Source organism: Xenopus tropicalis, chromosome 9, assembly GCF_000004195.4.
Source record: "Xenopus tropicalis strain Nigerian chromosome 9, UCB_Xtro_10.0, whole genome shotgun sequence".
Classification (NCBI taxonomy): Eukaryota; Metazoa; Chordata; class Amphibia; order Anura; family Pipidae; genus Xenopus; species Xenopus tropicalis.
The window spans coordinates 241,678-263,575 of record NC_030685.2 but is presented as its reverse complement, the minus strand read 5'-3'; the positions used below and the strand labels follow the sequence as shown (position 1 = coordinate 263,575).

The 21,898-nt window shown below is 50.7% G+C and overlaps 1 protein-coding gene across 2 annotated transcripts in view; it reads left to right on the top strand.

Annotated features, from left to right (window-relative positions):
• The window catches only part of c9h16orf96 (chromosome 9 C16orf96 homolog), a 41,593-nt gene that overhangs the window by 5,469 nt on the left and 14,226 nt on the right, over positions 1–21,898 (top strand). For both annotated transcript variants that reach the window (XM_031893648.1, XM_031893647.1), the window contains exons 6-11: positions 582–732; positions 5,358–5,443; positions 9,658–9,768; positions 19,382–19,456; positions 19,540–19,704; positions 21,587–21,705. In XM_031893648.1, coding sequence (XP_031749508.1) covers positions 582–732; positions 5,358–5,443; positions 9,658–9,768; positions 19,382–19,456; positions 19,540–19,704; positions 21,587–21,705 — 707 coding nt within the window. The remainder of the gene's footprint in view (positions 1–581; positions 733–5,357; positions 5,444–9,657; positions 9,769–19,381; positions 19,457–19,539; positions 19,705–21,586; positions 21,706–21,898) is intronic.

Below are 21,898 nucleotides of genomic sequence, written 5' to 3'. Positions count from 1 at the left end.
AGATACATACCACGGATAGACATAGAGAGATAGATACCACGGATAGACATAGAGAGATAGATACCACGGATAGACATAGAGAGATAGATACCACAGATAGACATAGAGAGATAGATACCACGGATAGACATAGATAGATACATACCACGGATAGACATAGAGAGATAGATACCACGGATAGACATAGAGAGATAGATACCACGGATAGACATAGATAGATACATACCACGGATAGACATAGATAGATACATACCACGGATATGCACTAGGTCTTATTTTCAGGGGATATCTTATTTTTCCATGAAGAAGAATCCAGTGCACATTTATTCCATCGTTTGGGTGAGATTTATCGCCCTAGGTGGGTGTCCTATTTTCGGGGGGTGATTTATTTTCCGAGGGGGGTGAAAAATCAGAGGGTGCCTTACTTTCGGGGGATGTGCTATTTTCAGGGAAACAGGGTAGGTAGGTGGCCAGATACTACGGACAGACAATGATAGATACAGACAGTCAGTGACACAGGCTGGGCTGCCCGTTGGGGGAGGGCAGAGATGTGCCCCATTAACCCATTAGTATCTTGGCAGAAGTCAGGCCTTGCAGTGAGCGATGAGAAGAAGCAGTCGGAGGCCAAACACATGCTGAGGGCCCTGGGGCAACTCCCTGACAGGCACGAGGGGCTGGAGCTGCAAGTCTGCGCCCTACAGGTGGAGCTGAGACGTCTAGAGGAACAGATCAGTGAGTGCAGAGTTTGGGGCTGTCTCACCTTGAGCTCTATGGGCTACCCCTGTTACCCCAACTGTATGGCCCCCCTCCTGCTACTGTTACCCCAACTGTATGGCCCCCCTCCTACTACTGTTACCCCAACTGTATGGCCCCCCTCCTACTACTGTTACCCCAACTGTATGGCCCCCTCCTACTACTGTTACCCCAACTGTATGGCCCCCTCCTACTACTGTTACCCCAACTGTATGGCCCCCTTCCTGCTACTGTTACCCCAACTGTATGGCCCCCCTCCTACTACTGTTACCCCAACTGTATGGCCCCCCTTCCTACTACTGTTACCCCAACTGTATGGCCCCTCTCCTGCTACTGTTACCCCAACTGTATGGCCCCCCTCCTAACTGTTACCCCAACTGTATGGCCCCCCTCCTGCTACTGTTACCCCAACTGTATGGCCCCCCTCCTGCTACTGTTACCCCAACTGTATGGCCCCCCTCCTGCTACTGTTACCCCAACTGTATGGCCCCCCTTCCTGCTACTGTTACCCCAACTGTATGGCCCCCTCCTGCTACTGTTACCCCAACTGTCATGGCCCCCTCCTACTACTGTTACCCCAACTGTATGGCCACCCCTCCTACACGTTACCCCCAACATGTAGGCCTCCTGCTACTGTTACCCAACTTGTATGCCCCCTTCCTGCTACTGTTACCCCAACTGTATGGCCCCCCTCCTGCTACTGTTACCTTCCAACTGTATGGGCCCCCCTCCTACTACTGTTACCCCAACTGTATGCCCCCCTCCTACTACTGTTACCCCAACTGTATGGCCCCCTCCTGCTTACTGTTACCCCAACTGTATGGCTCCCCTCCTGCTACTGTTACCCCAACTGTATGGCCCCCTCCTGCTACTGTTACCCAACTTGTATGGCCCCCTCCTACTACTGTTACCCCAACTGTATGGCCCCCCTCCTACTACTGTTACCCCAAACTGTATGGCCCCCTTCCTGCTACTGTTACCCACTGTATGGCCCCCTTCCTGCTACTGTTACCCCCAACTGTATGGCCCCCCTCCTGCTACTGTTACCCCAACTGTATGGCCCCCTCCTACTACTGTTCCCCAACTGTATGGCCCCCCTCCTACTACTATTACCCCAACTGTATGGCCCCCTCCTGCTACTGTTACCCCAACTGTATGGCCCCCCTCCTGCTACTGTTACCCCAACTGTATGGCCCCCCTCCTACTACTGTTACCCCAACTGTATGGCCCCCTTCCTGCTACTGTTACCCCAACTGTATGGCCCCTTCTGCTACTGTTACCCCAACTGTATGGCCCCCTCCTGCTACTGTTACCCCAACTGTATGGCCCCTCCTACTACTGTTACCCCAACTGTATGGCCCCCCTCCTACTACTGTTACCCCAACTGTATGGCCCCCCCTCCTGCTACTGTTACCCCAACTGTATGGCCCCCCTCCTGCTACTGTTACCCCAACTGTATGGCCCCCCCTGCTACTGTTGACCCCAACTGTATGGCCCCCCTCCTACTTACTGTTACCCCAACTGTATGGCCCCCTTCCTACTACTGTTACCCCAACTGTATGGCCCCCTCCTGCTACTGTTACCCCAACTGTATGGCCCCCCTTCTACTACTGTTACCCCAACTGTATGGCCCCCCTCCTACTACTGTTACCCCAACTGTATGGCCCCCCTTCTACTACTGTTACCACCAACTGTATGGCCCCCCTTCCTACTACTGTACCCCAACTGTATGGCCCCCCTTCTACTACTGTTACCCCAACTGTATGGCCCCCCTCCTGCTACTGTTACCCCAACTGTATGGCCCCCCTCCTACTACTGTTACCCCAACTGTATGGCCCCCTTCCTGCTACTGTTACCCCCAACTGTAGGGCCCCCTTCCTGCTACTGTTACCCCAACTGTATGGCCCCCCTTCCTGCTACTGTTACCCATACTGTATGGCCCCCTCCTGCTACTGTTACCCCAACTGTATGGCCCCCTTCCTGCTACTGTTACCCCAACTGTATGGCCCCCTTCCTGCTACTGTTACCCCAACTGTATGGCCCCTTCCTGCTACTGTTACCCCAACTGTATGGACCCTTCCTGCTACTGCTACCCCAACTGTTTGCCCCCCCTCCTGCTACTGTTACCCCAACTGTATGGCCCCCTTCCTGCTACTGTTACCCCAACTGTATGGCCCCCCTCCTGCTACTGTTACCCCAACTGTATGGCCCCCTTTCTACTACTGCTACCCCCACTGTATGGCCCCCTTCCTACTACTGCTACCCCAACTGTATGGCCCCCCTACTACTACTGTTACCTCCCCCAACTGTATGGCCCCCTTCCTGCTACTGTTACCCCAACTGTATGGCCCCCCTTTCCTACTACTGTTACCCCAACTGTATGGCCCCCTCCTACTACTGTTACCCCAACTGTATGGCCCCCTTCCTGCTACTGCTACCCCAACTGTATGGCCCCCTTCCTACTACTGCTACCCCAACTGTATGGCCCCCTCCCTACTACTGTTTACCCCACTGTATGGCCCCCTTCCTGCTACTGCTACCCCAACTGTATGGCCCCCCTCCCTGCTACTGTTACCTCCAACTGTATGGCCCCCTTCCTGCTACTGTTACCCTCACAACTGTATGGCCCCCTTCCTGCTACTGTTACCCCAACTGTATGGCCGCTCCTCCTACTACTGTTACCCCAACTGTATGGCCCCCCTCCTACTACTGTTACCCCAACTGTATGGCCCCCTTCCTACTACTGTTACCCCAACTGTAATGGCCCCCCTCCTTGCTACGTACCCGCCCCCAACTGTATGGCCCCCCTCCTACTACTGTTACCCCAACTGTATGGCCCCCCTCCTGCTACTGTACCCCCAACTGTATGGCCCCCCTCCTGCTACTGTTACCCCAACTGTATGGCCCCCCTCCTGCTACTGCTACCCCAACTGTATGGCCCCCTTCTAACTACTGCTACCCCAACTGTATGGCCCCCTTCCTGCTACTGTTACCCCAACTGTATGGCCCCCTTCCTGCTACTGTTACCCCAACTGTATGGCCCCTTACTGCTCACTGTTACCCCAACTGTATGGCCCCCCTTCTACTACTGTTACCCCAACTGTATGGCCCCCTTCCTGCTACTGCTACCCCAACTGTATGGCCCCCCTCCCTGTCTTACTGTTACCCCAACTGTATGGCCCCCTTCTACCTACTGTTACCCAACTGGTATGGCCCCCTTCCTGCTACTGCTACCCAACTGTATGGCCCCCTTCTCCTGCTACTGTTACCCCAACTGTATGGCCCCCCCCTTACTACTGTTACCCCAACTGTATGGCCCCCTTCCCTGCTACTGCTACCCCAACTGTAATGGCCCTTCCTACTACTGCTACCCCAACTGTATGGCCCCCTTCCTGCTACTGTTACCCCAACTGTATGCCCCCCCTCCTACTACTGTTACCCAACTGTATGGCCCCCTTCCTGCTACTGCTACCCCAACTGTATGGCCCCCTTCCTACTACTGCTACCCCAACTGTAAGGCCCCCTCCTACTACTGTTACCCCAACTGTATGGCCCCCCTCCTGCTACTGTTACGCCCAACTGTATGGCCCCCCTCCTGCTTACTGTTACCCCAACTGTATGGCCCCCTTCCTGCTACTGTTACCCCAACTGTATGGCCCCCTTCCTGCTACTGTTACCCCAACTGTATGGCCCTCCTCCTACTACTGTTTACCCAACTGTATGGCCCCTCCTTACTACTGTTACCCCAACTGTATGGCCCCCTTCTACTGTTACCCCAACTGTATGCCCCCTCCTGCTACTGTTACCCAACTGTAATGCCCCCTCCTACTACTGTTACCCCAACTGTATGGCCCCCCTCCTGCTACTGTTACCCCAACTGTATGGCCCCCCTCCTGCTACTGTTACCACCCCAACTGAGGCCCCCCTCCTGCTACTGCTACCCCAACTGTATGGCCCCTTCCTACTACTGCTACCCCAACTGTTATGGCCCCCTTCCTGCACTGTTACCCCAACTGTATGGCCCCCTTCTGCTACTGTTACCCCAACTGTATGGCCCCCTTACTGCTACTGTTACCCCAACTTGTATGGCCCCCCTCCTCTAACTGTTACCCCAACTGTACTGGCCCCCTCTGCTACTGTTACCCCAACGTATGGCCCCCTCCTGCTACTGTTACCCCAACTGTATGGCCCCCCTCCTGCTACTGTTACCCCAACTGTATGGCCCCCTTCCTACTACCTGTACCCCACTGTATGGCCCCCTTCCTACTACTGTTACCCCAACTGTAAATGGCCCCCTCCTGCTACTGTTACCCCAACTGTATGGCCCCCCTCCTGCTACTGTTACCCCAACTGTATGGCCCCCCTCCTGCTAGCAGTACTACCATTACTATGGTGGGGTACCCCCTCTTATAGAAGAGTCTTTATGTGAGTGAGCAGTTGATGGGGGATTGCAATTCATGCAGCGTCACTTAGAAAGCACTACGGGCTGCAGTATACACATGGGGGTTTCTAGGAATTTACACCTAAACAGATAAAGGGGCAGTTCGCTGGGGTATTAGTGAATGGCCAATGTTTCTCCTTACTAACCATTATGTTTCCTTTAGGCAAGAAGGGGGCCCCCGAGGATTTGCTGCAGCAGCTGCACCGTCTCCGAGAGGATGTGGAGAGATTATTTATTGCCAACAAGAAGGTCTGGGAACAGGGACAGTCTGACAATGGGATCATACTGCCCCACTATTTGTGCTCTAGCTGCCAACTGCCCCCCAACCTCCCCTATATTCTGCCAGTCACACCTGTGCTCTAGCTGCCAACTGCCCCCCAGCTTCCCCTATATCCTGCCAGTCACACCTGTGCTCTAGCTGCCAACTGCCCCCCAACTTCCCCTATATTCTGCCAGTCACACCTGTGCTCTAGCTGCCAACTGCCCCCCAACTTCCCCTATATTCTGCCAGTCACACCTGTGCTTCTAGCTGCCCACTGCCCCAATTCCCCTATATTCTGCCAGTCACACCTGTGCTCTAGCTGCCAACTGCCCCCAACTTCCCTATATTCTGCCAGTCAAACACCTGTGCTCTAGCTGCCAACTGCCCCCCCACTTCCCCTATATCCTGCCAGTCACACCTGTGCTCTAGCTGCCAACTGCCCCCCAACTTCCCCTATATTCTGCCAGTCACACCCGTGCTCTAGCTGCCAACTGCCCCCAGCTTCCCCTATATCCTGCCAGTCACACCTGTGCTCTAGCTGCCAACTCCGCCCCAACTTCCCCTATATTCTGCCAGTCACACCCGTGCTCTAGCTGCCAACTGCCCCCCAACTTCCCCTATATTCTGCCAGTCACACCTGTGCTCTAGCTGCCACTGCCCCCCAACTTCCCCTATATTCTGCCAGTCACACCCGTGCTCTAGCTGCCAACTGCCCCCCAAGCTTCCCTATATCCTGCCATCCACACCTGTGCTCTAGCTGCCAACTGCCCCCCAACTTCCCCTATATTCTGCCAGTCACACCCGTGCTCTAGCTGCCAACTGCCCCCCAGCTTCCCCTATATCCTGCCAGTCACACCTGTGCTCTAGCTGCCAACTGCCCCGCCATCTTCCCTATATTCTGCCAGTCACACCCGTGCTCTAGCTGCCAACTTGCCCCCCAGCTTCCCCTATATCCTGCCAGTCACACCTGTGCTCTAGCTGCCAACTGCCCCCCAACTTCCCCTATATTCTGCCAGTCACACCTGTGCTCTAGCTGCCAACTGCCCCCCAACTTCCCCTATATTCTGCCAGTCACACCTGTGCTCTAGCTGCCAACTGCCCCCCAACTTCCCCTCTATCCTACCAGTCGCACCCGTGCTCTAGCTGCCAACTGCCCCCCATCTTCCCCTATATCCTACCAGTTACACCCGTGCTCTAGCTGCCAACTTCCCCCCATCTTCCCCTATATCCTACCAGTCGCACCCGTGCTCTAGCTGCCAACTTCCCCCACTCCCCTATATCCTACCAGTTACACCGTGCTCTAGCTGCCAACTTCCCCCCATCTTCCCCTATATCCTACCAGTTACACCCGTGCTCTAGCTGCCAACCTTCCCCCCATCTTCCCCTCTATCCTACCAGTTACAACGCCGGCTCTAGCGCCAATGCCCCCCATCTTCCCCTATAAATCCTACTAATTATCAACCTGTGCTCTAGCTGCCAACTGCCCCCCATCTTCCCCTATATCCTACCAGTCGCACCCGTGCTCTAGCTGCCAACTTCCCCCCATCTTCCCCTATATCCTACCAGTTACACCCGTGCTCTAGCTGCCAACTGCCCCCCATCTTCCCCTATATCCTACCAGTCCGCACCCCGTGCTCTAGCTGCCAAACTTCCCCATCTTCCCCTAATATCGCTACCTAGTCGCACCCATTGCTCTAGCTTCCATACTTCCCCATTCTTCCCCTATATTCCTACCAGTTACACCCGTGCTCTAGCTGCCAACTGCCCCCCAGCTTCCCCTATATCCTACCAGTCGCACCCGTGCTCTAGCTGCCAACTTCCCCCATCTTCCTCTATCCTACCAGTCGCACCGTGCTCTAGTGCAACTGACCCCCCATTTCCCTATTATCCTACAGTACAAGCCGTGCTCTAGCTGTCAACTTCCCCATCTTCCCCTATATTCCTATCACCTATACCAGTCAACAGCCGTGTCCCGCTGCCAACTCCCCATTCTTCCCTCTATCCTACCAAGTCGCAGCCTGCTCTAGCTGCACTCCCCCATCTTCCCCTATATCCTACCAGTCACACCCGTGCTCAGCTGCCCATTGCCCCCATCTTCCCTAATATCCTACCAGTCGCACCCGTTGCTCTAGCTGCCTAGACTTCCCCCATCTTCCCCCTATAATCCTCCAGTCACAACCCGTGTCTAGCCTGCCAACTTCCCCCATCTTCCCTATATCCACCATTCGCACCCGTGCCCTAGCTGCCAACTTCCCCCCATCTTCCCCTATATCCTACCAGTCGCACCCGTGCTCTAGCTGCCAACTTCCCCCCATCTTCCTACCTATCCTACCAGTTACACCCGTGCCGCCTCTCTACGCTGCCAATGCCCCCCATTCTTCCCTATATCTCCAAGTTACACCCGTGCTCTTGCTGCAACTGCCCCCACTTCCCCTATATCCTATCAGTTACACCCGTGCTCTAGCTGCCAACTGCCCCTCATCTTCCCCTATATCCTACCAGTTACACCCGTGCTCTAGCTGCCAAACCTTCCGCCCCATCTTCCCCTATATCCTGCAGTCACACCATGCCTCTAGCGCCAACTTCCCCCCATCTTCCCCTATAATCTCTACCAGTTACCCGTGCTCTCGCTGCAACTTCCGCCCAATCTTCCCCTCATAATCCTTCACCAGTTCGCACCCCGTGCTCGTAGCTGTCCAACTCCCCCCCATCTCCCCTATATCCTTACCATTACAACCGTGCTCTAGCTGCCAAACTTCCCCCCATCTTCCCCTATATCCTATCCCAGTCGCAGCCCGGCCTAGCGGCCCCCAACTTCCCCCCCATCTCACCCCTATATCCTACCAGTCGCACCCCGTGCTCTAAGCTGCCAACTTCCCCCATCTTTCCCCTATATCCTACAGTTACACCGTGCTCCTAGCTGCCAACTGCCCCCCATCTTCCCCTATTCCTACTCAGTTACCCCGTGCTCTAGCTGCCAACTGGGCGCCCCGCATCTCCCTATATCCTACAGTTACACCCGTTGCTCTTAGCTGCCAACGCCCTCCATCTCCCCTAATATCCTACCAGTTACACCCGGCTCTAGCTGCCCAACTTCCCCCCACTTCCCCTATACTCTGGCAGTCACACCATGCTCTAGCTCCAACTTCCCCCATCTCCCTATATCCTACCACGTTACACCGTGCTTCTAGCTGCAACTTCCGCCCCATCTCCCCTATCGCAGTCACACCCATGCTCTGCTGCCAACTCCCCCATCTTCCCCTATATCCCTACCAGTTACACCCGTGCTCTAGCTGCCGAACTTCCCCCATCTTCCCCCTATAATCCTGCAGTCGCACCCAGTGCTCTAGCTGCCAAACTTCCCCCCATCTTCCCTAGTATCCTACCAGTTAACACAAACTATAACTTCCCCATCTTCCCTATATCCTACCAGTCACACCGTGCCTAGCTGCCAACTTCCCCTCCATCTTCCCCTATATCCTACCAGTCGCACCCGTGCTCTAGCTGCCAACTTCCCCATCTTCCCTATATCCTACAGTTACACCGTGCCTCTAGCTGCGCAACTTCCCCCCATTCTTCCCCTATATTCCTGCCAGTTCGCACCCAATGCTCTAGCTGCACTTTCCCCCCCATCTTCCCTATATCCTACCAGTTACATCCCTGCTCTAGCTGCCAACTCCCCCATCTTCCCCTATATCTGCCAGTTCCACCGTCTCTAGCTGCCAACTTCCCCCCATCTTCCCCTATATCCTGCCAGTCACACCCATGCTCTAGCTGCCCAACTTCCCATCTTCCCCTAATTCCTGCATCCAGACCCATGCTCTAGCTGCCAAAGTCCCCCATCTTCCCCTATATCCTACCAGTTACACCCGTGCTCTAGCTGCCAACTTCCCCCCATCTTCCCCTATATCCTGCCAGTCACACCCATGCTCTAGCTGCCAACTGCCCCCAATTCTCATCCACCATTATAAACTTCCCAATAGCTGCCAAATACCCCCAATTCCTAATGCCTGTTACTCCAACCTCCCACCCCCCAGTATGTAGCAGATAATTGTCATTGGAAATGTCACTTTACAGAGTAACTTGCAGTTTGGGATTAGTGTGCCCAACTTGTGCCCAACTGAGCTGCCCCATGAGGAGGCACGACCCCTGTGGCAAAGTGCCCCCCGGTGATCTTGAGATTCTCTTCTAACACCCATAGGGGGCAGACGATTTGTGGGATATGCAGAACGCTCTACAGCAGCTGAACTTGGGTCTCCAACAGCTCCGAAGCAGAACCGACTCACTGGCGGCAGATCTGGCAGAGACTGCGGTAAGTTGGCATTAACCCTAAGCCTCTATTCCTGTCCCTCACCATAACCCTAACCCTAGCCTTGCTCTTAACCCTAACCCTAGCCTTGCTCTTAACCCTAACCCTAACCCTAGCCTTGCTCTTAACCCTAACCCTAACCTTGCTCTTAACCCTAGCCTTGCTCTTAACCCTAACCCTAACCTTGCTCTTAACCCTAGCCTTGCTCTTAACCCTAACCCAAGCCTTGCTCTTAACCCTAACCTTGCTCTTAACCCTAACCCTAATCCCTCAGCCTTGCTCTAACCCTAACCCTAGCCCTTGCTCTTAAACCCGTAAGCCCTAGCGCTTGCTCTTATAACTAACCCTAGCTGCCTTGCTCTAACCCTAACCCTAACCTGCTCTTAACCCTAACCCTAACCTTGCTCTTCGAACCCTAACCCTAACTCTAGCCTTGCCCTTAACCCTAACCGCTAACCTTGCTCTTAACCTAACCCTGCCTTGCTCGTTAACCTAACCCTAACTTGCTCTTAAACCCTAACCTAGCCTTGCTCTTAACCCTAAACCCTAACTTGCTTCTTAACCTAACCCTAACCTTGCTCTTAACCCAACCCTATCTCTACCTTGCTCTTAACCCTAACCCTAACCTGCTCTTAACCCTAACCCTAGCCTTGCTCTACCCTAACCCTAGCCTTGCTCTTAACCTAACTAACCTTGCTCTTAACCTAACCTAACCTGCTCTTAACCTAACCTAGCCTTCTCTTAAACCCTAACCCCTACCTTGCTCTTCAACCCTAACCCTACCTTGCCTCTAACCCTAACCCTACTCTCAGCCTTGCTCTTAACCCTAACCCTACCTGCCTTAACCCTAACCCTAGCCTTGCTCTTAACGCCTAACCGCTAACTTGCTCTTAAGCCCTAACCCTAGCCTGCTCTTAACCCTAACCTAAACCTTGCTCTTACCCTAAAACCCCTAAAACCCCCCCTGCCCCCCCCCCCTCCCTTAACCCTCAACCTAGCTTGCTCTTAACCCTAACTAGCGATTGCCTCTAACCACTAACCCTAAACCTTGCTCTTAACCTAACCCAACTCTAGCCTGCTCTTAACCCTAACGCCTAACTTGCTCTTAACCCTAACCCTAACCTTGCTCTTAACCCTAACCCTAACCCTAGCCTTGCTCTTAAGCACTAACTCCAGACCTTAGCTCTTAAACCCACATAACCTTGGCCTCTTAACCCTAACCCTGCCTTGCTCTTCAACCCTAACCCTAGCCTTGCCTCTTACCCTAACCTAACCTGCTCTTTCACCTAACCCAGACTTCGCCTTGCTCTTAACCCTAACCTAACCCTAACCCTTGCCTCTTAAACCCTAACCGCCTAGCCTTGCCTCTACCCTACCTACCTTGCTCTTAACCCTAACCTAGCCTTGCTCTTAAGCGCCTAACCCCTAACCTTGCTCTTACCCTAACCTAGCCTTGCTCTAACCCTACCCTAACCCTAACTGCTTCTTAACCTAACCCTAGCCTTGCTCTTAACCCTAACCCTAACCTTGCTCTTAACCCTAAACCTGAAACTCTAGCCTTGCTCTTAACCCTAACCTAACCTAACCTTGCTCTAACCCTAACGCCCTGAACCCTACCTTGCTCTTACCTAACCCTAGCCTTGCTCTTAACCCTAACCCTAACCCTAACCTTGCTCTTAACCCTAACCCTAGCCTTGGCTTCTTACCCTAACCCAACCCTAACCTTGCTCTAACCTGCTAACCCCAAATCTAGCCTTGCTCTTAAACCCTAACCCTAACGCCTAACTTGCTCTTACCTATACCCTAACCCGTAACTTGGCTTTTAGACCCTAGCCTTGCTCTTAACCCTAACCTCTAGCCTTGCTCTTAACCCGTAACCCAATCTTGCTCTTAACCCCTAATCCCTAACCTTACCTCTTAACCCTACACCCTAACCCTAACCTTGCTCTAACCCTAAACCCAATCTAGCCTTGCCTTAACCACTAACCCTAACCTACTGCGTCTTGAACCTAACCCTAACCGTAACCTTGCTCTTAACGCTAACCCTACTTGCCTTAACCCTAACCCTAGCCTTGCTCTTACCCTAACCTAACCTTGCTCTTTAACCTAACCCTACCTGCTCTTAACCCTACTACCCTAACTGCTTGCTCTTAACCCAAACCCTAACCCTAACCTTGCTCTTAACCCTAACCCTAGCCTTGCTCTTAACCCTAACCCTAAGCCTTGCTCTTAACCCTAACCCTAACCTTGCTCTTAACCCTAACCCTAGCCTTGCTCTTAACCCTAACCCTAACCTTGCTCTTACCCCTAACCTCTACCTTTAGCTCTTAACCCTAAACCTAACTCTAGCCTTGCTCCTTAACCCTAACCTAACTCTAGCCTTGCTCTTAACCCTAACCAACCCTAACCTTGCTCTTAACCCCCTCCTACCCTTGCCTCTACCTAACCCTAGACTTGCCTTCTTAACCTAACCTAGAACTTGCTCTTCACCCTAACCCTAACCTTGCTCCTTAACCCTAACCCTAACCTAACCTGCTCTTTAACCTAAACCATACGCCTTGCTCGTTAACCCTCAACCACCTAGCCTTGCTCTTAACCCTAACCCTAAACCTTGCTTAACCCTAACCCGTAAACCTAATCTTGCTCTTAACCTAGACCCTAGCCGTGCTCTAACCCTAACTCCTAACCCTAACCTTGCTCTTTACCCCAACCCTACCTGCTGCTCTTTTAAACCCTAACCCTAACCACCTTGCTCTAACCTAAACCTAGACCCTAGCTTGCTCTTACCCTAAACCCTAACCCTAACCTTGCTCTAACCCTACCCTAAGCTTGCTCTTAACCCTAACCCTAGCTTGCTCTTAACCCTAAACCCTAACCCTTAACGCTTGCACTTAACCTAACCTACGCCTTGCTCTTAACCCTAAACCCTAGCCTTGCTCTTAACTCCAACCCTAACCTTAGCTCTTAACCCTAACCCTAACCTACCTTGCTCTTCAACCTAACCTAACTCTTGTCTTAACTATCCTAACCCCTACCTTGCTCTTAAACCTAACCCTAAACCTTGCTCTTAACCCTACCCTAACCTTGCTACCTAACCCTAAACCCTACCTTGCTTCTTAACCCTAACCCTAACCCTCGCCTTGCTCTTAACCGCTAACCCTAGCCTTGCTCTTAACCTAACCCTAACCTTGCTCTTACCCTAACCTAAGCCTTGCTCTTAACCCTAAACCCCCTAACCTTGCTCGTAACCTACCCTACGCTTGCTCTTAACTCCTAACCCTAACCTTGCTCTTAACCCTAACCCTACCCTAACCTGCTCGTTACCCAACTCCTAGCCTTGCTCTTAACCCTGAACCTAAGTCCTTGCTCTTAACCCTAACTAACCTTGCTCTTAACGCCTAACCCTAACCCTAGCCTTGCTTCTTAACCCAAACCCTAACCTTGCTCTTAACCTATACCCTAGCCTTGCTCTAACCCTAACCCTAACCATAAACCGTTGCTCTTAACCCTAACCTCTAGCCTTGCTCGTTAACCCTAACCCTAGGCCTTGCCTTAACACCTTAACCCCTAGCTTGCTCTTAAAACCCTAACCCTAGCCTTGCTCTAACCCTGAACCCTAGCCCTGCTCCTAACTACCCTAACCCTGCTCTTAACCCTCAACCCTAAGCCCTAACCTTGCTCTTAACCTAAACCCACCTAGCCTGCTCTTACCTAACCCTAACCCTAGCCTTGCTCTTAACCCTAACCTAACCTTGCTCTTAACCCTAACCCTAGCCTTGCTCTTACCCTAACCCATAACCTGCTCTAACCTAACCCTAACTCTAGCCTTGCTCTTGAACCCTAACCTAACCTAACTTTGCTCTTAACCTAACCTAACCCTAAGCCTGCTCTACCTAACCCTAACCTTGCTTCTTAACCCTAACCCTAGCCTGCTCTTCAACCACCCCTACCCTTGCTCTTAACCCTAACCCTATCTAGCCTTGCGCTCTAAACCCTAACCCTATAACCCTAACCTTCTCTTAACCCTAACCTACCCTACTTGCCTCTTAAACCCTAACCCTAACCCTAACCTTGCTCTAACCCTAACCATAACTCTAGGCCTTGCTCTTAACGCCTAACCCTAAACCCTAACCTTGCTCTTAACCCTACCCTCTAACCCTAGCCTTGCTCTTAAACCCTAACCCTGAACCTTGCTCTTAACCTAACCCTAGCTTGCTTTAACCCTAACCCTGAGCCTTGCTTCCTACCCTAACCCAACCTAGCCTTGCTTCTTAACCCTAACCCTAAAACTTACTCTTAATGCCTAACCCTAGCCTTGCTCTAAACCTCTAACCCTAACCCTAGCCTGCTCTTAACCGCTAACCCTAACCCTAGCCGCTGCTCTTCACCTAACCCTAGCCTTGCTCTTAACCCTAAACCCTATACCCTAACTTGCTCCTACCCTACACCCTGAGCCTTGCTCTTACCCTAACCCTAACCTTGCTCTAACCCAACCCTAACCCTAGCCTTGCTCCTTAACCCTAACCCTAACCTTGCCTCTTAACCCTAACCCTAACCTAGCCTTGCTCTAACCCAACTTGCTCCTTAACCCTAACCCTAAGCCTAGCCTGCTCTTACCCTAACCCTAGCCTTGCCTCTTAATCCTAACCTCTAGCCTTCGCCCCTCCTTAACCCTGAAACCCTACTTGCTCTTAACCCTCTAACGCCTAGCCTTGCTCTTAACCCTACCTAGCCGTTGCCCTATAACCCTAACCCTAGCTCTTGCTCTTAACCCTAAGCCTGCTCTTAACCCTAACCCTAGCCTTGCTCTTAACCCTAACCCCTTAGCCTTGCTCGTTAACCCTAGCCCTTGCTCTTACCCTAACGCCTAACCTAGACTTGCTCCTACCTTAACCCTACCTGGTCTTAACCCTAACCCTATAACTTGCTCTTAAACCCTAACCCTAGCCTTGCTCTTAACCTAACCCTAACCTTGCTGCAAATTAACCCTAACCCTCACCCTTGCTCTTAACCCTAACGCCTAACCTTGCTCTTAACCTAACCTAACCCTAGCCTTGCTCTTAACCCTAACCCTAACCTAGCCTGCTCTTAACCTAACCCTAACCCTAGCCTTGCTCTTGAACTCTTACTCTTGCTCTTAACCCTAACCTCCTTGCTCTTAACCCTAACCCTAAGACTTGCTCTAAACCCTATACCCTAACCTTTCTCTTAACCCTAACCTAACCTTGCTCTTAACCCTAACCCTAACCTCGTACTTGCCTCTTAACCCTAACCCTAAACCCTAGCCTTGCTCTTAAACCCTAACCCTAACCCAGCCTTGCTCTTAACCCTAACTCTCTAAGCCTGCTCTTAAACCCTAAACCTTGGCTCTACCCTAACCCTACGCCTTGCTCTTAACCCTAACTCCTAAACCTTGCTCTAACCCTACTAGCCTTGCTCTTAACCCTAACCTGCTTCTTAATCTCTCTATACCCTAGCCTGCTCTTAACCCTACTCTAACCTGCTCTAAACCCTAACCCTAACCTGCTCAAACCCTAACCCTAACCCTAGCCTTGCTCATTAAACGCCTAACCCCTAACTCCTAGCTTGCTCCTTACCCCTACCCTAACCCTTAGCCTGCTCTAAGCCCTAAGCCCTAACGCCTAGCCTTGCTCTGTAAGCCCTAACTCCTTGACTTGCTCCTAACCCTAACCGCTAGCCTTGCTCTAACCTAACTCCGTAACCTTGCTCTTAACCCTAACCCTGAGCCTTGCTCTTAACCCTAACCTAAACCTGCTCTAACCTAACCCTACCTAGCCCTTGCTCTTAACCCTAACCTAAACCTTGCTCTTAACCCAACCGAACCCTAGCCTTGCCCTCTTACCCTAACCTAGCCTGCTCTTAATCCTAACCCTTAGCCTTGCTCTTAACCCTAACCTAAGCCTTGCTTCCTAACCTATACCCTACCTGCCCTTAACCAACGCTACTTGCTCTTACCCTAGCCGCCTCTAAAAACCCTAACCCTAGCCTTGCTCTTAAATCCTAACCCTACACCTTGCTCTAACCCTAACCTAGCCTTGCTTTAACTCCTAACGCCTAGCCTTGCTGCTTACCCTAGCCTTGCTCTTACCCTAACCCTCCTTGGCTCTTAACCCTAACTTGCTCTTACCCTAACCCTAACCTTGCCTCCTTAACCCTAACCCTAGCCTTGCTCTTAACCCTAACCGCTAGCTTGCTCTTACCCTAACCTAAACCCTAGCCCTGCTCTTAACCCTAACCCTAATACCTTGCCTTAAACCCTAACCCTAACCTACGCCTTGCTCTTATACCCTAACCCTAACCCTAACTTTGCTCTAACTCTATAACCCTGCCCTTGCTCTTAACCCTAACCCTAGCCTTGCTCTTAAACCCTACACCCTCGCCTTGCTCTTAACCCCTAACCCTAACCTTGCTCTAAACCCTAACCCTAACCCTACCTTGCTCTTAAACCCTAACCCAACCTTGCTCTTAACCCTAACGCCAACCCTAGCCTTGCTCTTAACCCTAACCCTAAACCTTGCTCTTAAACCGCTAACCCTAACCCTAAGCCTTGCTCTTTAACCCTAACCTAACCTTGCTCTTAACCCTAACCCAACCCTAGCCTTGCTCTTAAAACCCTACCCTAAGCCTACGCCTTGCTCTTAACCTAACCTTGCCTTAACCCTAACCTAACCTAAGCCTTTGGCTCTTTAACCCTAAACCTAAACCCTAGCCTTGCTCTTACCCTAACCACCTACCTTGCTCTTAACCCCTAGCCTTGCCTCTTACCCTAACCCTACCCTAAGCTGCTCTAAACCCTAACCTGCTCTAACCTAACCCTAACCCTTAGCCTGTCTCTTAACCCAAAACCTCTAACCCTAGCCTTTGCTCTTAAACCCTACCCTAAGCTAGCCTTGCTCTTACCCTAGCCTTGAATCTAACCCTAGCCCTTGCTCTAACCCTAACCCTACCTGGCTCTTAACCTAACCCTAAACCTAGCCTTGCCTTAACCCTAGCCTTGCTCTTAACCCTAGCCTTGCTCTTAACCCTAACCCTAACCCTAACCTTGCTCTTAATCCTAACCCTAACCCTAACCTTGCCTTCAACCCTAACCCTAACCCTAGCCTTGCTCTTAACCCTAACCCTAGCCTTGCTCTTAACCCTAACCCTAACCTTGCTCTTAACTTATCTTAATTATCTCTTCAGCTGGTATTACTACATTTAAAAGCAGATGACATACAGAAATATTAAGACACCCCATCACTAACCACTGATATTCTAACCCAGATTACTTACTGCCCCCTGGCTGTCTCGTCCTTTTGCCATTACTATTGATGGCATGACCATTAACCCTGTTAATTCAGCACGCTTGCTGGGGGTTATCTTTGACCAGTCCCTGTCTTTCTCTAACCATGATAATAGCTGCCAAAACCTGATGCTTTTTCCTCCACAATATTGCCACGGTTTGCCCCTTTCCCAAATAAATGCTAACCCCTGCCCTTATCCTTTCCCATTTAGATTATTGCAACCCGCAAGACTTCCACCTCTCATCCCTTCAATCTGTCTCACACCCTGCTGCTGCTATGACCCCCCTGCTCTCTCCTAAGGGGGAACTAGTTCTGCCCCAGTAATACCCTTGGCATGGCTGCCTGTTATACAGCACCCGTGTACTTACAGTGAGGAACATAAGTATTTGAACACCCTGCGATTTTGCAGTTCTCCCCATTTAGAAAACATGGAGGGGTCTGAAATTCACATTGCGCCGCCGCACATAAGTATCTGTATTGCACACACCACATACATTACAAACACATACACACAACATACACACACACACAACAAACACACACATACACACCACATAACATACACACACATACACACGACATACACCAACACATACCACACACACACAGTACACAACACATACATACACATACATACACACACATACATACACATACAAATACACACACTACATACACACACAATAATCAAAACACATACACACACATACATAAACACACACATTCATACATACAAACACACATCACACACATACATTACCACATCACATACATACACATACACACGACACATAGACATACACACATAGCACACTACAATACATACAACCACACACAGACATACATACACACAACCACAAACACATACACACACATAGACATACACAACATACATACACATCCATACACGACACATAACATACACACACATACAACAAACACATAACACACACGATACATACACACATCATACAACATAACACACACACACAACACAACTAATCACACATACATATACATATTCACACACACTACATACACAGCATAACCACCCCACTACATGACATACAAACACACAACACACAATACATTAACACACATACACATCAACAACAACGCATACACACATAACATACAACACCTACACACATTCCACGCCTACATACATACCACACCATACAGCACACACACATCACATACATCACACACACGCATACATACATACACACACACACACATACACAACAGCATACACACAGATACATACACACATGACAACACACACGCATTACATACATACACATCACTACACCACACACAGCACACATACACACACACACGCATACATACATACACATCATACACACACACACATCATACACCAGCACACACACATACACACACAACAACACACATACATACACATACACACACAAACACATACACACCACAACATACATACACACTACACACAAATACATCACACACACATAATACAAACATACATACACATAACACTACATAAACATACAACATACATCACACACACCACAATACACAACACATATACCCATACACACATACATAACACACATACACACACACACATACACCATACACACAATACACACATACACGCCATACACACATATACACACAAATACATACACCCATACACTACACACAAAATACCTACAGCACACGACATACATTACCACACATCATACATACACATACACAATACATTAACATACACACATACATACAGCACCACACAACACATACAACACAACGCAACCCACATACATACACACATACACACACACACATACACACAATACAGCAGCATACACGCATACACACCAAGATACATACAACACACATACATACACACACATACATAACACATACATACACACACACACACGACATCATCACACGCCATACATTCACATACTACCACATAACACACCCCACACCCACCAACATACACACATGACACACTCACACACACACATACACACACCCACATACACCCACCCACACACATACATACAAACACACACACACACATACATACACACACATACACACATACATACATACACACATACACACACACACATACACACATACACACACACACATACACGTAGAGATGCTACAGTTGCCGTAGTGGGAAATGTGGGTTTCTGATGGCTGGTAGGTTAATCACACAGTGATGGCCCCGCTGGCACACAGTAGGCAGAATGTGGGGGCCCCGGGGGAATGCTGCTTTATCAGCCGTGCCACTTTTGTGTCTCCCCCCACAGACCCTACAAGGTCAGATTAGTGAGCTGGAGAGGAAGAAGTTGGACCGGGAGGAACTGAGCCTAGAGCTGAGCACGGTGAGTGAATAAGGGGCCACAGGGGCCCCAGGGGAGTCATGTCAGTAAAACTAACCAACCCTTTGGCCCATTCCCTCCCACAGAAAGCAGATAAACGGGCCCTGGAGGCCAAAGTCAGCCAATCACAGCTGGAGGCAGCGGTCACCCAGGTCAGCTCTGTTTTGGATGATTTGGTCAAGAAGCTCTCGGTGCAGGAGGCCGAGTGGCAGAACATGCTGGAGAAGCTGTTGGCAGGCCTGGAGGCAAAGGTACCAGCCCAACAGAACCACTTGGTCACTTTGGCCCAACACTGTCCCCACAGTCACATATAGAACCTCAATGGCTACAACCAGCCCAAAGCTCCAAGGGGCAAATTCCATAGCACTTACTGGGACTTGGGTTCATTTACTGGAATAGGTGCCGGTGCCAGTCTGCACGTGTGTGATCTAGAACAGCAAGCCGACGTGTAGGGAACACTTACCCTTTACATAAAGCTCCAAGGGATGAATTCCATAGCACTTACTGGGACTTGGGTTCATTTACTGGAATAGGTGCCGGTGCCAGTCTGCAGGTGTGTGATCTAGAACAGCAAGCCGACGTGTAGGAACACTTACTCCTTTACATAAAGCTCCAAGGGATGAATTCCATAGCACTTACTGGGACTTGGGTTCATTTACTGGAATAGGTGCCGGTGCCAGTCTGCACGTGTGTGATCTAGAACAGCAAGCCGACGTGTAGGGAACACTTACCCTTTACATAAAGCTCCAAGGGATGAATTCCATAGCACTTACTGGGACTTGGGTTCATTTACTGGAATAGGTGCCGGTGCCAGTCTGCAGGTGTGTGATCTAGAACAGCAAGCCGACGTGTAGGGAACACTTACCCTTTACATAAAGCTCCAAGGGATGAATTCCATAGCACTTACTGGGACTTGGGTTCATTTACTGGAATAGGTGCCGGTGCCAGTCTGCAGGTGTGTGATCTAGAACAGCAAGCCGACGTGTAGGGAACACTTACCCTTTACATAAAGCTCCAAGGGGATGAATTCCATAGCACTTACTGGGACTTGGGTTCATTTACTGGAATAGGTGCCGGTGCCAGTCTGCAGGTGTGTGATCTAGAACAGCAAGCCGACGTGTAGGGAACACTTACCCTTTACATAAAGCTCCAAGGGATGAATTCCATAGCACTTACTGGGACTTGGGTTCATTTACTGGAATAGGTGCCGGTGCCAGTCTGCACGTGTGTGATCTAGAACAGCAAGCCGACGTGTAGGGAACACTTACCCTTTACATAAAGCTCCAAGGGATGAATTCCATAGCACTTACTGGGACTTGGGTTCATTTACTGGAATAGGTGCCGGTGCCAGTCTGCAGGTGTGTGATCTAGAACAGCAAGCCGACGTGTAGGGAACACTTACCCTTTACATAAATTCCAAGGGATGACCATTCCATAGCACTTACTGGGAAGCTTTGGGTTCATTTACTGGAATAGGTGCCAGAGCCAATATGCATGTGTGTGATCTAGAACAGCAAGCCGACGTGTAGGGAACACTTACCCTTTACATAAAGTTCCAAGGGATGAATTCCATAGCACTTACTGGGACTTGGGTTCATTTACTGGAATAGGTGCCAGAGCCAATATGCATGTGTGTGATCTAGAGCAGCAGTGCGACGTGTAGGGAACACTTACCCTTTACATAAAGCTCCAAGGGATGATTTCCATAGCACTTACTGGGACTTGGGTTCATTTACTGGAATAGGTGCCGGTGCCGGTCTGCACTTGTGTGATCTAGAACAGCAAGCCGACGTGTAGGGAACACTTACCCTTTACAGAAAGCTCCAAGGGATGAATTCCATAGCACTTTCTGGGACTTGGGTTCATTTACTGGAATAGGTGTCAGTCTGCACTTGTGTGATCTAGAACAGCAAGCCGACGTGTAGGGAGCACTTACCCTTTACATAAAGCTCCAAGGGGCAAATTCCATAGCACTTACTGGGACTTGGGTTCATTTACTGGAATAGGTGCCGGTGCCGGTCTGCACTTGTGTGATCTAGAACAGCAAGCCGACATGTAGGGAACACTTACCCTTTACATAAAGTATATGGCTCTATTTTGGTGTTGTTATCTCATATTATCTCTTCCATATAGCTAAGCCGCTCGGACCTGGACTCCATACAGAAGAATATGGAAGAACTGTGGCGGACCCTGAAGAAACACCTCAGTGCTGGAGACCAGTATGATCCAGATGGCGCTGCAGGGTCCAGAAAGTAGGTGGCCATACCCAGGCATGCTGGTACTGAGAGGGGGATAATGACCTGAATGTGTAGGCCTTGGCATTAATAAAGGGCATAGAGCGTATAGATCCCCAAACCTCTCTCTTTGCCAGTGGCTCTGGTACCAGTAGGAACGATTCCCTCCTCTTCCTCACCGCCACCCACCAAACCCTCAGCCAAACCCTAC